We start from the raw sequence: 14,860 nt of genomic DNA, 5'->3' as shown, positions 1-14,860 counted from the left end.
ATATATATATATATATATATATAATAGCACGTGAAGGGCCGTACGTTGGAGGAATTTGGAGAAGAAAATTGGTGTTTGGCAACAGGTTTGTCTTATTCATTTATATTCCCGTTTTGGTTTTGGAATAGCTTATCTTGATTTAAGTTTATATTCCTATTCTGGTTTAAGAATAGGTTACCTTGATTTAAGCTTATATTCCTATTCTAGTTTAGGAATAGGCTATTCTGGTTTAAATTCCAAGTTTGGTTTTGATTGGTTATGAGAATAAGGTAATTCTTATTCTAAATTATTACATTTTGGGGATACTCTATCCCGGATAAGAAGAAAAGGAAAAAACAAAAGGGAAGAAAAAATCCCACCATGGTGGTCACAATGTGATCGGGAAGCACTGCAATTCGATAGTCACGAACGGAAATAGCCAACCATGTTGGTCCATTGGTCCAGCCTAATCCGAAACCGGTCATTCACGCCGGCCAGATTGATCCAATAGATCCAATTATCAGCATCAACCCTGTTGATCCCATAGTTCAACCGGTCATTCACGCCGGCCAGATTGATCCAATAGATCTAGTTATCAGCATCAACCTTGTTGATCCCATAGTTCAACAGGGATCAGTTCAACACAACACACCTCCCCGTCAACCGGAAATGGGAGATCCTGAACACTTTGCGGCAATGGCAGCGCAAATCGAAGCCCTAACACGGCAAAACGCACTCTCATCGTGAGAAAACCCGTGGTAGGCGGGACGAAGAAGAGCACATCAGCCGTGTTAGTACTCATAATCATCCAAGAGGAGGACACCAAGAAGACAACTTCAAGTAGCATGCAAGCCGAAAGGAGGAAAATCGGGTGAATGATAGCAAAATCAGTGGTACCCAAGATAGAGATGACGAACTCAACCGAAGGATGGCAGAGTTTGACAAGAGGTTCACCAACCTAGAGATGGAGCGGAAGAATAAAGGGAAGGACACCTTTGTGGAGAAGATGTTGCAGGGAACCGGTTCACCTTTTTCCCCACATGTGGACAAATACCGGTTGCCTGAAAAATTCAAGGCTCCTCCTATGATGAGTTATAAGGGGGTTGGAGATCCAGTCGAACACTTGGAAGATTTTCGATCACATGTGCACCTCCTTGGTATCCCAGATGAGGTGGCTTGTAGGGCCTTCCCTTAACTAAGTTTATGACTTCACGGATCCGAAAAAAACCACCGTCCTATTTGCTGACTCTGAAGCAGCGCAGTGATGAAACCCTGAAGCAATTCATAACTCGGTTCAACCTAGAGAAGACAGAAATTGAAGAACCCTCAGATGACCTAATATACTCGGCGATTTATCATGGACTCTTGACCAAAGAGCCAGTGATGAGGAAGATGGCGTGGAAATCACCGAGCAATCTATAGGAATTGATGAGCAAGGTACAAGAGTTCATCAATGAGGCTGATGTTCTAAAGGTAATAGATAGCACGAGACATTCGGGACAAGAAGAAGATATGAAGAAGGAGACCCAGAAGGTAGTAGAGAAACATAAACCTTCAAAGAAGAAGTATCAAGACTATGATTTCACGCCTCTCAATGCTAAGATGTCAGAGGTGTTGATGGAGATCAAAAAAGATCCAGAGTTTGTCCGGCCACCAAAGATACCGGGCAATCCTCCAGAGAAGAAAAATGATCGATATTGTGATTTTCATGAGGCTAGAGGTCACTACACCAAAGGATGTATAGCCTTGAGGCTATTGATAGAAAAATTTATCAAGAATGGTAAGTTGATTCAATTCTTGGGGGGTCAGAGGGATCAACCAAGGAATAACCAGGACTGCCATGCCCGGGAATACCATCCACGGGACCACCCACGCCAAGATGGAAGAGGCCGGGAGAACCATCCCCGGGAAGATGAACCCCAGGAGCATGGTAACAGAGGAAGAGAAAGGAGCCGGAGCCGACAACGCGGAGATTTGAGACACCAGGATGTGATAGGTGAGATCTGGATGATAGCTGGAGGATTCACCGATAGAGGAAAGACTAACTCCACAAGGAAGACTACTTCCAGGATCGGGTGAAGCAGTGACAGGAAATAGCAAGGAATGCGAAGCATCTGAAGAAGTACTATCAATAGTACACCTAGAGTTTGGTTTATTTATGCTTTTATGCTTTTATTATTTGATTGTCTTTCAATGATAAATTTGATTTGAATAAAGAGTAATGCTGATTTAAGCATTGGAGTGTCCTCAGTCCTCCGAAGACCCCTTTTGACAATTACTCTTTGGTAGACATGACAAGGAGAAAACCTTGGACAAAAACATGGAGCTACTCCGAGGTGAAAGGGGAGCAAAGGTTCATTCCCGGAGACAAGGAGAAAACCTTGGACAAAAACAAGGAGCTACCCCAAGGAGAAAGGGAAGCAAAGGTTAGTCCGTTGAAAGATTCATATATCATGGTTGTAGATTATTCTGCAGGTTAAAGCTTAGTTTGTCAAGCGGGATTCAATGAAGAACCGGGTATATCACCCCTGGATATTTCAAAGAAGAATCGGGTATATCACTCCCAGATATTTTAAAGAAGAACCAGGTATATCACTCCCGGATAGTTGAAAGAAGAACCGGGTATATCACCCCCGGATATTTCAAAGAAGAACCGGGTATATCACCCCTGGATATGTTAAGGAAGAACCAGATATTTCACCACCGAAGACAAGGAGGAAACCTTGGATAAAAACAAGAATAGGGAGACAACTCTCTAAAACAAGGACAAGGAGAAAACCTTGAGCAAAAACAAGAATAGGGAGATAACCCTCTAAAACAAGGACAATGAGAAAACCTTGGGCAAAAACAAGAATAGGGAGACAACCCTCTAAAACAAGGACAAGGAGACAACTTTGGGCAAAAACTATTAACGGGAGACAACCCGGTCAAAAAACAAGAAGACTCATTCCCGGCAACAAGGAGAAAACCTTGTGTAAAAACAATCAACGGGAAACAACCCGGTAAAAAATAAGGAATCACCCCAAGGTGAACCAGGAATAAAGGTTAGTCTGTTGAAAGACTTGTGAATTATTGTTTGAAGATTATTATGCAGGTTCGGAGCCTAGTTTCTCAAAACGAGCATTGGAGAGATGATCGGGCATGATCCCCGAGTATCTCAAGGATATAACAGGCTTAGCCCCCGGGCAAAGGAAATAGTTGGGGGGTACTCTCGGCAACCATGAGACAAGGAGACAACCTTGGGCTAAAAACAAGCAACATGAGACAATTCAGTCACAAAACAAGGAATCACCCCCAAGACAAGCGAGGAACAAAGGTTAGTTTGTTGAAAGACTTACAAATTACTGCTTAAAGTTTATTGTGCAGGTGTGGATTATTTTGGCGACTTAAAGAGGGACCCGGGCATGATCCCTAGGTATTTCGAAACTAGGACGGGTTTAACCCCGGGCAAAGGATAGAGCTGGGAGTACTCCGGGGAACTCAGACGATGCCAAAAACAAAGCTGAAAAGCTCCAACTGACAAGCTCAAAGCACACTCACAAGGGAGACACGAGTCTCGGACAAGGTCAAACAATAAGCCATCAAAAGGCTTTGACTAAATTCCCATTACTCAAGTATCTTGGCTAAGGGAATTGGGGGGTAACTGTTGGGAATAAATTCACACTACAAGTCCATCAAATTCTGGGCCCAATGGCCAAGCTTAGGCCCACGAAGATATTAATTAATAAGCAAGGCCTATTAATTAAATAGACAGATATATTCCAATTAGGATAATATTGGAATAAAGACGTCCTACTTATCTCTACAAGATGACTATTCAAGATTATCTCTACATGATATCGGTTGAATATTTATCTCTACATGATAGCTGTTGAGTTATATCTCAACTCTAGACTCTCAAACCAATTCAAATAAGAAGATCCAGTCCAAGTCTACTTCAGCTCCCCAAGCCTTTAAATATGCCCCTACACAAGGTACTAAAACATCTTGAATCCTGAAATATCCACACACATATTATTGAGCGTATTGTGACTTTGGCGTCGGAGTGTCCCCGGTAATATTGCCTTTTTTGTAGTGATTTGGAGCGCACGACGACTATTGAAGATCCCGAAGAAAGCGTATTTATTGTGTTGAAAACTGTTCTAACCAAATATTTATGAGATAAAATGTTTACTCATATTATATCCTCAAAGGTTTCAACACTTTGAAGTCATGCTCAATTAACAAGGTTGATGGATCAAAAAATTATGCGGCCCACAATCTTAATTAATATGAATTACTTCCCATCATGTAAATGGACCCATCTCCTCCTACACTAATTGTCTTTTCAAATTACTCAGATTATGGGCTGAATTCCCCTAAACATACTTTAATGAATTTTATTATTATTCTTTTTTCTTTTCTTTAAAAAAAAAAAAAAAAAAAAAAAAAAAAAAAAAAAACCTAGTAATGTAGTTCATGTCAAGATGCTGAGTGCACTAAAAAAAGGCTCACTAGTGTTTTTAAAAATCAAAGTAAAGGGAGGGTTTGGTGAAGGATTTCGGTCGGTGGGTCACCTTCATCAACACAACAAAACCAACCAACCAACCAACCAACCCCAACGGCCCTTTTAATTCGACACACCATGTCCACCTTTTCTTTCTTTCTTTCTTTTGTCTTGTCTGACCTCACCCTTTCTCCATAGCAATACTCCACCTCATCTATTTAGATCTACATATTATTATTCCCATTAAAATAGAATAAAAAAAAAATGTTCTAAATGTGTGGGTGCATGGTAGACTCCGTCAAACACAGAGTCGTTCGATCTTATAATTCTTTAACCAAAAGGTCGAGGAGAGGGCTACCGTGATAGCGGTATTTGATGCAATTTGAGAACAAATCGTTGAAGAGTGCAATAAGACGATCAATGGAAATCTCTAATCCTGTTTCCTTCGACAAAACAACATATTCTATGATAACTTTGAAAAAAAAAGAGAGAATCGTTCCTGCTTTATTGCCCAAGCAACCAAAATTCTCAGATACGAGAATCATGTTGGAAAGAAAATAGGTGTGTCCGGCCTGTAACTACTTTACAAAAGTCACAAGTTTTGTATTTTTGGTTTTAAATAGTTTGAAAATGTGAAATATTTTTATCAAAAGTCACTGTCTCACATCATTCATGATGGTTATTTCTCAATACAATGCTTCAAATATGGATGGATGGTCATGTGACATAGGTGATGTGATCAAAGGAAACAATCATAGGGCTTTTCCATGATATTGCATTTTAATTTAAATATGTTAAATCAAAAGTTTAAGAACCGTTGCTAGCATCGATTATTTGCAATAGTCTTTAATAATATATTATAGATTTCAGCTGCTTCTTGAGTGAAGTATTTCAACAAATGGCCTTTTTTTAAAATAATAATAATAATGTTATTCTTCAAACTCATTTATTACACTTAATTATTACATACCTATTTTCAGTAATTTTTTTTAAGTTACTGACATAAAAAAAAAATCACTTAGAACATTTCCACATTATCAAATGTTTAATAATAGTTAAATCTGACTATTATGGGTGTTTTTTCCTCTCCAATAGAATTAGGCAACTTAACTTTTTTTTTAATTTTTTTTATTTATTGCGAACAGTAAATAAGCTGATTAACCTTTTTCGCTCTTCACACTATAAATTTTGTTTATTATTTTTTTTTCTCTCACTTTCCTTCTTTTACTCTCTCTCCTCTTTCTTTCACTCTCTTCCACACAAAATAATATTTAAAGAAAATCTGTTGGAGTATATAAGAAAATGAGTAATACTTAAAGTAAAAATTTGTAATTTTTTTATAGCTATTTTGCCAACTTCTATCGGAAATGCTCTTAAAAATACCAACTCAACCGACATAAAATGATTAATGCTATTCTTTACCATCATTTCACAGTGATTTTACACTGATTGATATAATATATTTTGAATAATTTTTTTATTAATCACTTATAAAAATAAAATAAAATAACTTAAAATAAATCGCCACACAAACCACCTATATAAATTAGATTTAAATAGCTTACTCCAATTTCTTCTTTATATGAAAACAACCGCTCTATCCCAAAATTGCATTCATAGAAGTTATAGAACAGAAAGAAGAAACAGGAGTTGGCGTACCCCAAACGCTCAACCCTCCCACGTCACACCCTCTCCACCAATTTCACGGCAATGGTTCCACACTTTCTCAGCCCAGTCTCCCTCTACGGCATATACCTCCGCCGCGCTTTCACCGCCTCCGGCCTCTCATCACAGAGCATCGACGTGGACAGCGAAACCACCATCCATTTCTGGGGTCCCACCCAAACCACACAAAAACCCTCGCTTGTTCTAATCCACGGCTTCGGTCCCATAGCACTCTGGCAGTGGCGCCAGCAGGTCCAGTTCTTCTCCCCTCACTTCAACGTCTACGTCCCTGACCTCGTCTTCTTCGGCGGCTCCACCACCAGGTCGTCGGAGAGAGCCGAGACCTTTCAGGCGGCTTCGGTCGGAAAACTGCTCGAGATCTTGGGAGTGAAAAGATATTACGTGGTGGGAACGAGCTACGGCGGCATTGTGGCCTACCACGTGGCGAGGATGTGGCCGGAGAGAGTTGAAAAGGCGGTCATCGCGAGCTCCGGGGTTAATATGAGACGGAGAGATAACGAGGCGTTGATGAAGAGAGCAAAGTTGGAGAAGATTGAGGAGCTTATGTTGCCCGTCACGGCGAGTCAGTTACGGACGTTGATGGGTTTGTCCGTTTCCATGCGTTTCAACATCGTTCCCGACTTTTTTCTCAACGACTTGGTGCAGGTAAATATCTTTCTTTGTTGACAAATACCCATGAAACACCTCACACGGTTGTGGCACCTCACCGGCGTGGTGGGTAGCACTACTCCCAATGGACTTACTTTTGTTTTAGGGTTAATATATTGAGAATAAAAACTCTCAATTTTACTATTTTTATTTGGATGAAGATAAATAGTTTAGTACGCGGGCAAAATTTTTTTTTTATTTTTTACATTAAAATATTTTTTAAAAAAAATTTTCCTGGATGTCGTGTTCGCGTGCTTTGAATCACGGCTTTTTTATTTGGATGCAAACTATTTTTCTATGAGAAAGAAGAATACTAAAATACCATCAATTTTTTTTTGTTTCTTTTTCATTTTTTAATGTGAAATTAAGATTAAATTTAAAATTATATAAAAGTTGTATGAGTATAAATGTCATTTCATATATTTTAACTTAAATCCTAACTAAAGAGATAGGTTCGTTGTGAATAAATATTACTTTAAAAGTCACTCTCTTCATCAGTTTTTTCTTCCAAATTTTTCACTAGACTTCTTCTGTCACGTCAACCAGTTACCAAATCACTCACAATCACGTCATTATATTATGTAAAATTACAATTATATCATTAAAAAAAAAATACACACACTTGGAAGGTGGAGGCCGGTGTCCACCAGGCACCAGGCACCTATGGAGATTGCCTCCACCCATTCCACAAAGAAGGGGCGGAGCTTCCACCCACCTCCTTTGTTAATCCACAGAGCACCCCACAAAGCAGGAGTTGTAGAATTGTGTGAAAGTACGCATCCACCCACTCCCTTACTGTAAGGTTGGTGGAAGTTTGTGGAGGTGGAGGCCTCCACCACCTCATGGATGAGGGGCCTTCACCACATCAAGTTTTTTCCTTTTAAAAAAAAAAAAAAAAAATTATGGTAATTTTATTATTGTTGAGTGCATAATTGTAATTTTACAGAGTATGTGTGGTTACAACTTACACGTAACTTAGCAATTAGCTTATTAATAATAATAATAAATAAATAAAAAAAGCTGACAGAGTGATTTTGAAAGCAATGAAACTACGAATTGATTATTTCTTTGTTTTTAACAAAAAAAAAGTGACTTTTAAACCGGTAAAAAACAATTTTTACTTTCCCTTTCTTATTATGATATCATTTTGCTTTTGTTTTCCAAGGGATACGTTTTCAACATTATTGGCCAAAGTTAAATCATTAGACTAATCTAGTAGTTAGGTAAAGAATAGTTGAAATGTTCGAGGTTTACCCATAACACACTATAATTATTTTCAAGTATTTTAAATTGGAATATGCTAAGTGCTCTCTTAATATTCTCGTGGTGTCTTCTGAGTCTTAGGCGGATATTATTTATTTTTTTTAAACCAAGTAAGAAATAAGTGACTTTCTCTTTTGCTTTTTTAAAAATTAATATCAATCAAGTATTAGGTGGACACTAAGAGAACACAAGGAAAATACCTAACATTTCTCTTTGAAATTTGTGTATGCATTTATATAGTATAATCTCCAATAATGTGACGTGTAACGGAATTTGCCTTGATATTGGAAAAACAAAGGGTTAAATAAAAAAAATAAAAAATAAAAAAGCTCATTGAATTTTCAACATTTTCAAATTGATAAGTGTGACCTTTAGATATATCAAACTACCATTTTATAGAAAATTAGCTTGGGCTCATGGGCCACTCCCAAAGGGTTCGGGGTGGCTTGCTGGCCACGCCGAACCACCTTTAACCTTAGAATTTTTATATTTTTTTTTCAAAAAAAATAATAATAATTCAAAAGGATAAATTTGATTTTTTTATTTTATTTTTTTTTAATTGCCAAAGTGAGGGTGTTTTCAAAAGATTTTGATCAAAATTTTATTTTTCCATCCATTCACAGTCAACACTAACAAATGGGCATTTTTTTTTTTTGCCACAAAATAATAGTTTGATATATCTAAGTGTTACATATAACAGTTGATATAATTTTTTTGAAAAATGACTGATTGTTCAGGAGGCTTGATGCATTTAACCCTTAAACAAATAAAAGATCAAACAAATTAAGGAAAACTTTACTTAAACCCTCATATACTTCTATTTTGTAATCTTTTTTTCAAAGTTTAAAAACTCTCAATTTAGTATATTTAACTTAATTTCAATTTTCCATTTCCATATAACAATATAGTTATTTGACGAAGATGATGACATATGGATATTTGATTTGGATGCAGAAATTGTACTCAGAAAACAGGAAGGAAAAGATTGAACTTTTGAAGGGACTAACCCTTGGGAGAGATGACACACCAAACGTGCATCCTCTTAAGCAGGTACCTTTTAATTTATGAACATAAAACAACACATATAAATATTTGTACAAGAATTCTTTTTCAGATTTGAGGCAATATATTACCATAATTATTTGTACCTCCATTTGTCCTATAGGAGGTCTTGATAGTATGGGGAGACCGTGACCAGATATTTCCCTTAGAGATGGCTACCGAACTCAAGGAGTATGTGCTCCTTTTCCCTCTCTCTTAATTTCAATTTTAGGTTCTGTGTTTGTATGACGAAAAATAATAATTAACAAAAAAATATTTTCCGTTTGATCGAAAAAAGGTTTTTTAATTTCCTTAAAATGATTTCTATTTTTTAAAACTGTAAACTATTTTTTGAGTTTGAGCTTCTCATTCTCAAATCGACGAACCCAATCGAGATGTTGTTGAGATCCCGCTGAGACTTCATTGGGCCACCAATGTGACTTAATTAGGACACCGCCGAAACTCGGTCAGAACTCGTCAAGACCTGGCTGAGCCACTGTCAAAATTTTTGACAAAAAACATTTTACATCGAAACAAACCGAGTAATTTTTACCTCAAATTTATATACCACAATTTATTTTGTTTTGGAGATTCTTCCAACCAATATGCATGTTGCAGGCTTCTTGGGGAGAAGGCAAGATTAGAAGTGATAAAGAACACGTCACATGTTCCCCAGATTGAATGCTCTGGACAGTTCAACAACATTGTCGAAAATTTCTTAAGTGGGTCCTCGTGATTGTTTTATTATATATTTAACGTAATCATGTTGGATTTAACGTAGCTAGACACCAAACATTCTTAATTTTGTGCGTGCTTCATGTATTCTCGATCTGCATAGATCTATGTATGTGGTTGTCATTATTTTATATTAGTTGATTTAATGTGTTTTAAGTAATTTTTTATACCAATTATTTAAAAAATTAGAATATTAAATTACATAAAATACGAAATGAGCTAATAAATAAGTGTGAATAATAATATTATGTTTGTTTGTGTGATACATGCCAATTTTACCTGGACACTAGTGAGTAGTGATGATTTGGCATTTTCTAATTTGAATTTTGTATAAAGCCCTAGAGAACCCTAATTTCAAAAACCCTAGAGAGGGGGGTGGAAGAGAGAGAGAGAGAGAGAGAGAGAGAGACAAGAAGGTGTTAGATAGGGAGAGAATTGAGTCAAGAGTTCAACAAAAAATACATTAATATATAAATTGTGACACTTTTTATTAGGGGTATCAAAAATTACTGGGGAACTGGAACGGGGAAACGAGAGACCCGATTCTGGTTCCGGCTTGGAAAAGCCAAAAATCGGGTACCTCGGTGCCGGTACCCAGTTTTTACCAGGTTACCAGAACCGGGTATATATATATATATATATACACTTTAGGTAATTGAATTAATATATATAAAAACCGGTTACCAGACCGGGTACAAACCGGATCGGCTGGTAATCGGGTACCCCGGTTTCGGTCCCCGATTTTGGCCAAAAACCAAGAAACCGAACCGGATTGACACCCCTAATTTTTATAGTAAAAACATTTAGGCTTGGGTCCTGTTAAGTATCTTAACTATTTTTCTTTGTACTTATCAATGTATATTTATAATGAATATCCTTCTCACTTGTGAGTATCTTTCACATTAACCTAATTCTTCATCGCGTATGAATCTTTTACACAATAGCCTCATTCATAAACTAAAAGCTATCATACTCTTTTTACACTCACACAATAGTCCCACTCGTACACCAAGAGCCACTACACTTTTTAACCGAAGTGAAACTAAACACGTTAAACCAATACATTTGTATTAGTAGTGGAAACTAATCATGACTTTGATACCAATTGTAAAGAAGAGAACTTGAGGAGTTCAACAAATAGTACATTAGTATACAAATTAAAACACCACTTCTAATCAAAGTGCTTAAGTTAATGAACTTCGATCCACTTAAATATATCAACTACTATATATTTTTTTAATACTTTATCAATGTGTGACATAATACTAACAAATGCACTCACAACAAAAAATAATCCATATACCTTAGCTTGGAGTTTTGTTGGTTTCATTTTGTAGTTTTAACCTTGATTAATTTCATTTATTTTTTTTGGTCTTTGATAATTTTATTATCATTTCTGGAGATAAGTATAATTGAGAAATGCTAGGACTTTGTTTGGCAAAGGCCACAAATGCCTGATACTATTTCTCACTTTTTTCATTTTCTCAACATTTTTTACTTTTTTACATCATATCAATTACTTTTTATTACTATTCAAATAAAAAAATCAATACAAAATAAAAATATTTTATACCAAATATTCTTACATTTTTACTTTTTTCGTACCAAATATTTATACTTTTTTTTTTTTCACATAAATCAATTTTTGCTAGGTTTTTCAAAACTTTTACAAAAAATTTAGTTGCAAAACGATATGTCACCATCTCAAGTAGAGACGAAGTCGAAAAATTTTATGGGCAGAGTCCAGAGACCGAGGCATAAGCCAAAGCGTAAATTTTAATTTTTCATAAGTAAAAAAGAAAAAGAAAAAAGAGAGAATAAAGATATGGGTTGCAACCAGGCCCAAAGTTAAAGCCAATAAAGCATAAGAGGGAGTAGACATGTTGACACGTGAACTCCATGTCCGTGCACATGATCATGCTTCCTTCATTCTCATGTCATTCAAAGCATCGACTTATTGTACACGAATATTGCAAAGACTATTTTCTCCAAAAAAAAAAAAAAAAAAGAATATTGCATAGGCTATTATTACTACAAACCTTCATGGATAAAAAAGTCTTGATTGAAAACCTTTCATTTAGAAAAAACATAAACTAGAAGGAAAAAAAAACTAAAGACAATTGAAACTTACACGAAGAATAAGCAACAACCTTAAGATGAGAACGTAGTCAGTACAAGTTGCGTCTTAAGATATGTGTTAAGGATAAAATATGTCCACCTATTTATATTTATCTACCATTTTGCTATTGTCCATTCATATGGTGACACGTGTCACCATTAGCATATAAAAGAAGAAATGTCTTCTTTTTTCTAGGACTCTCTCTCATGTCTCTCTCTTTGGAGGAGACTCTTATTTCTCTATAACCTCTCTCACTCATTTTCATATATCTCACTTTACACACACAAATTATATGATATTAGAAGCATATTATCATTGTATATTTTTGTCTACACACAAGATGCTAACTTAGGCATTAGAGAGTCTTCGGCCCCAATCGAAGACTCTCTGACCGTGTTCTTATTTTACAAGAATACCATAGACGTACAAGACTTTTACTCACATCCCAACCATAAAGAAATATCGCTAGCAAGTAGTAATGTGGACCAAAAATTGCATCAATAATATGAATGAAGCCTTATACAACATATGAACGAAGAAATATAATGCTACCATTTTTTTTCATTTATTTGTTATTTGGAAAATTAAACTAACATACGAAAGTAATCTCTAAAAGTTTCAAATTTTAAGGTTATTGATTGTGAATTTGTGATTGTTTAGGATTAGAAAGGCAATGAGATGTATTATTGGATATTCAAGAAAGATAAAATTTAGTGGGTAGAGTCAAATCTCAAATAGGTAATCAATAGGTAGTTATGACTAAAAGTTGGGTTACTACAATTTTTAATAGGTAAGGCGGTAACGGCCAAAAGATATATTGGGAGGGACTATAGGGCTACAAAATTTTAGTGGGTAGCCAAAAATTTTTTTTAGGCAAGACCAAAGAGTTTAATAGGTAGGGTCAACAAATTAAAAATGAGTAGGGGCCATTTTTTTTTTTTAATCTTTTCTGAGCTTGGGTAAGGCCAATTTGACTAAAAACTCAAATTTAACCCTACAAATTTTTTTTTTTCCTTAAAGCATTGGGGGCGGCATATATGCGCAGGGGCAGGACTAGACTTTAAGGTTTGGGAGGGTAGAACTAACAAAAAAAAAAAAAAAATCGGGGGCAAAAAAAATGTTTTTAAGGATATATTTTTTTAAAAGAAAACAAAAAATTAGGGGGAGGATTTAAAATTTTGGGGGCTGTCCGCCCTGGTGGATGGATCTCAAGTGGTCTATTGTTTTAATAAATAGAGACATAAGATGATGAAATTGTGATATATCATTTTAGAATCAAATATTTTTTTAAAAAATTTGCAAAAACCAGTATTCCTCAATATAATTCCATGCAAAATGGCGTGTTAAAAGACGTGGCAAAAACTCTTCCAGTAATTTGGACAACTCAGAAAGGGAGAGTAGGTTTTTTTTTTTTTTTTTTTGACATGTTCACACAAGAGAAAAATAGAGAATTGAAACTAGTCACTTCCGCTTTAAAAGGTGTGGAAAGAGTTTTTTATTTTTTATTTTTTCGTTAAGGACTGATTTCTAAACAAATGAAAACCAATGTTTTATTTTCGCCCTAAAATTTGCATATCAAGTGGAAACTCAACTTAGAAGATTTTTGAAAATAAAACGAAAATAAAACAAAACCCGTTATTAGTCAAATGAATCCAACGGTTTAAGCGGAGGAGGATTGAATGTTGTTCCCGGAGGAGGATTAACCAATATCCTTCGGAGTTGGTAGCGAGTTGGGAAGAGAGATATATATATATATATATAAAGTCACGGCGTAAGTGAGTGTATTTTCCCGAGAAACAAGCAAAAAAAAAAAAATTAATATAAGTAGGGAGTTTCTTTATCTTGGTCCGTCTTTATAAGTCTGACCGAAGATAGAAGGGGAGGGGAGAAGAGGCTTGCAGCTTTCGGCGCTCTTTCGTACTCTTTCCCTCCTTCCAGATTTAGCTGCCCTTTTTCTTTCTCTAACTATATATAAATATAAATAAATAAATAAATAACTCTTACTAATATCCATTTCTACGACATTTTTTAATCTATTTATATAAAACTGTATATGGTTTCTGAACAACACCAGAGGGAACTGCTTTTCTCAGCTTCATTCTCACTGAATCCACCAAATCTACCGCCATTTCTTCAACTCCACAGCTCAGAAAAACAGCCTCTTGGACCTTGGTTATCAGGTAACTTCTTTTAAGCCTCTCGTTTTGTGTTGCATTCCCAAATTTTCTACTCGCAGATCTTTCTTTTTTTCTTTTTTTGGGTCGGATTCTGCTGAGGAAATCGCGGTGATTCGATCTTAAAATGGTAGATCAAGAGGGTGTGTATATCATTTTCTTTTCAAAAAAGATGAAACTTTTTGTGGGTTTCTCATTGCGAAGCATTTTGGATGGTCTTTCTCGTGAATTGATTTTTGAGGAATTCATTTGTTAAAGTAGTTTGATTTAACTATTTCATCAATTACGACTAATGGCCTAAGATATTTAATTTTAATTTTTAATTTTTTAGTTTTTTTTTTGGGTCTGGGGAGATGTAGCTCATCTTTATTGATCACTGGATGTTCTAAGTTTTGTGATATAGGTCAGCTCGAACTGATAATGAGTGACAACACTACATTAAGGAGTTGAGACTTCTGGCAAAACTTTACTCTACATCTTCTATGCTGTCTATTGTGATTGAAAATATGGGCTCATTCTGCAGCAGAAACCGTCACTACAATGGAGCTGATACTGAAGAGAATGCACAGGTGAGTTATACTCAGTAAAATACGTGCTCTTTTATGCCCTTCTACTAATCGATGGTAGAGCAATTTTTATGTGGTATATAGACTTCATTTTGATTGTAATGTATGATTTTCAGGATGCAGAAATCGAAAGGCGAATTGAGCAAGAAACAAAAGCTGAAAA

General features: G+C 35.8%; 1 protein-coding gene, 1 long non-coding RNA gene and 1 other non-coding gene across 3 annotated transcripts; 2 read left to right on the top strand and 1 right to left on the bottom strand.

Annotated features, from left to right (window-relative positions):
• The first annotated feature begins 6,011 nt into the window (after positions 1–6,011).
• LOC132184678 (uncharacterized) lies at positions 6,012–9,984 on the top strand. Its single transcript, XM_059598399.1, has 4 exons — positions 6,012–6,796; positions 9,017–9,112; positions 9,228–9,295; positions 9,722–9,984. Exons 1-4 carry the CDS (start codon positions 6,176–6,178, stop codon positions 9,837–9,839), a joined length of 903 nt encoding a protein of 300 aa, XP_059454382.1. The 5' UTR covers positions 6,012–6,175; the 3' UTR covers positions 9,840–9,984.
• Positions 9,985–11,659: 1,675 nt separating this feature from the next.
• LOC132185985 (small nucleolar RNA snoR100) lies at positions 11,660–11,770 on the bottom strand. The gene has a single exon (XR_009440670.1). It is a non-coding gene; the product is annotated as a small nucleolar RNA snoR100 (small nucleolar RNA).
• A 2,035-nt stretch (positions 11,771–13,805) lies between these two features.
• On the top strand, positions 13,806–14,860 carry LOC132185722 (uncharacterized). Its single transcript, XR_009440631.1, has 3 exons — positions 13,806–14,137; positions 14,522–14,700; positions 14,814–14,860. It is a non-coding gene; the product is annotated as an uncharacterized LOC132185722 (long non-coding RNA).

The sequence above is a fragment of the Corylus avellana genome, chromosome ca6, assembly GCF_901000735.1.
Source record: "Corylus avellana chromosome ca6, CavTom2PMs-1.0".
In the NCBI taxonomy this organism is placed as follows: domain Eukaryota; kingdom Viridiplantae; phylum Streptophyta; class Magnoliopsida; order Fagales; family Betulaceae; genus Corylus; species Corylus avellana.
Note: the sequence above shows the minus strand (reverse complement) of the source record. Positions and strands in the feature narration are given on the sequence as shown.

What these genes read in the sequence shown, in the direction of transcription:
- LOC132184678 (XM_059598399.1), top strand. Translation starts at nt 6,176, where the DNA reads ATGGTTCCACACTTTCTCAGCCCAGTCTCCCTCTACGGCATATACCTC. An exon ending in ACGTGCATCCTCTTAAGCAG is followed by an intron (nt 9,113 to 9,227) that starts GTACCTTTTAAT and finishes TTTGTCCTATAG; the next exon opens with GAGGTCTTGATAGTATGGGG. An exon ending in ATGGCTACCGAACTCAAGGA is followed by an intron (nt 9,296 to 9,721) that starts GTATGTGCTCCT and finishes TGCATGTTGCAG; the next exon opens with GCTTCTTGGGGAGAAGGCAA.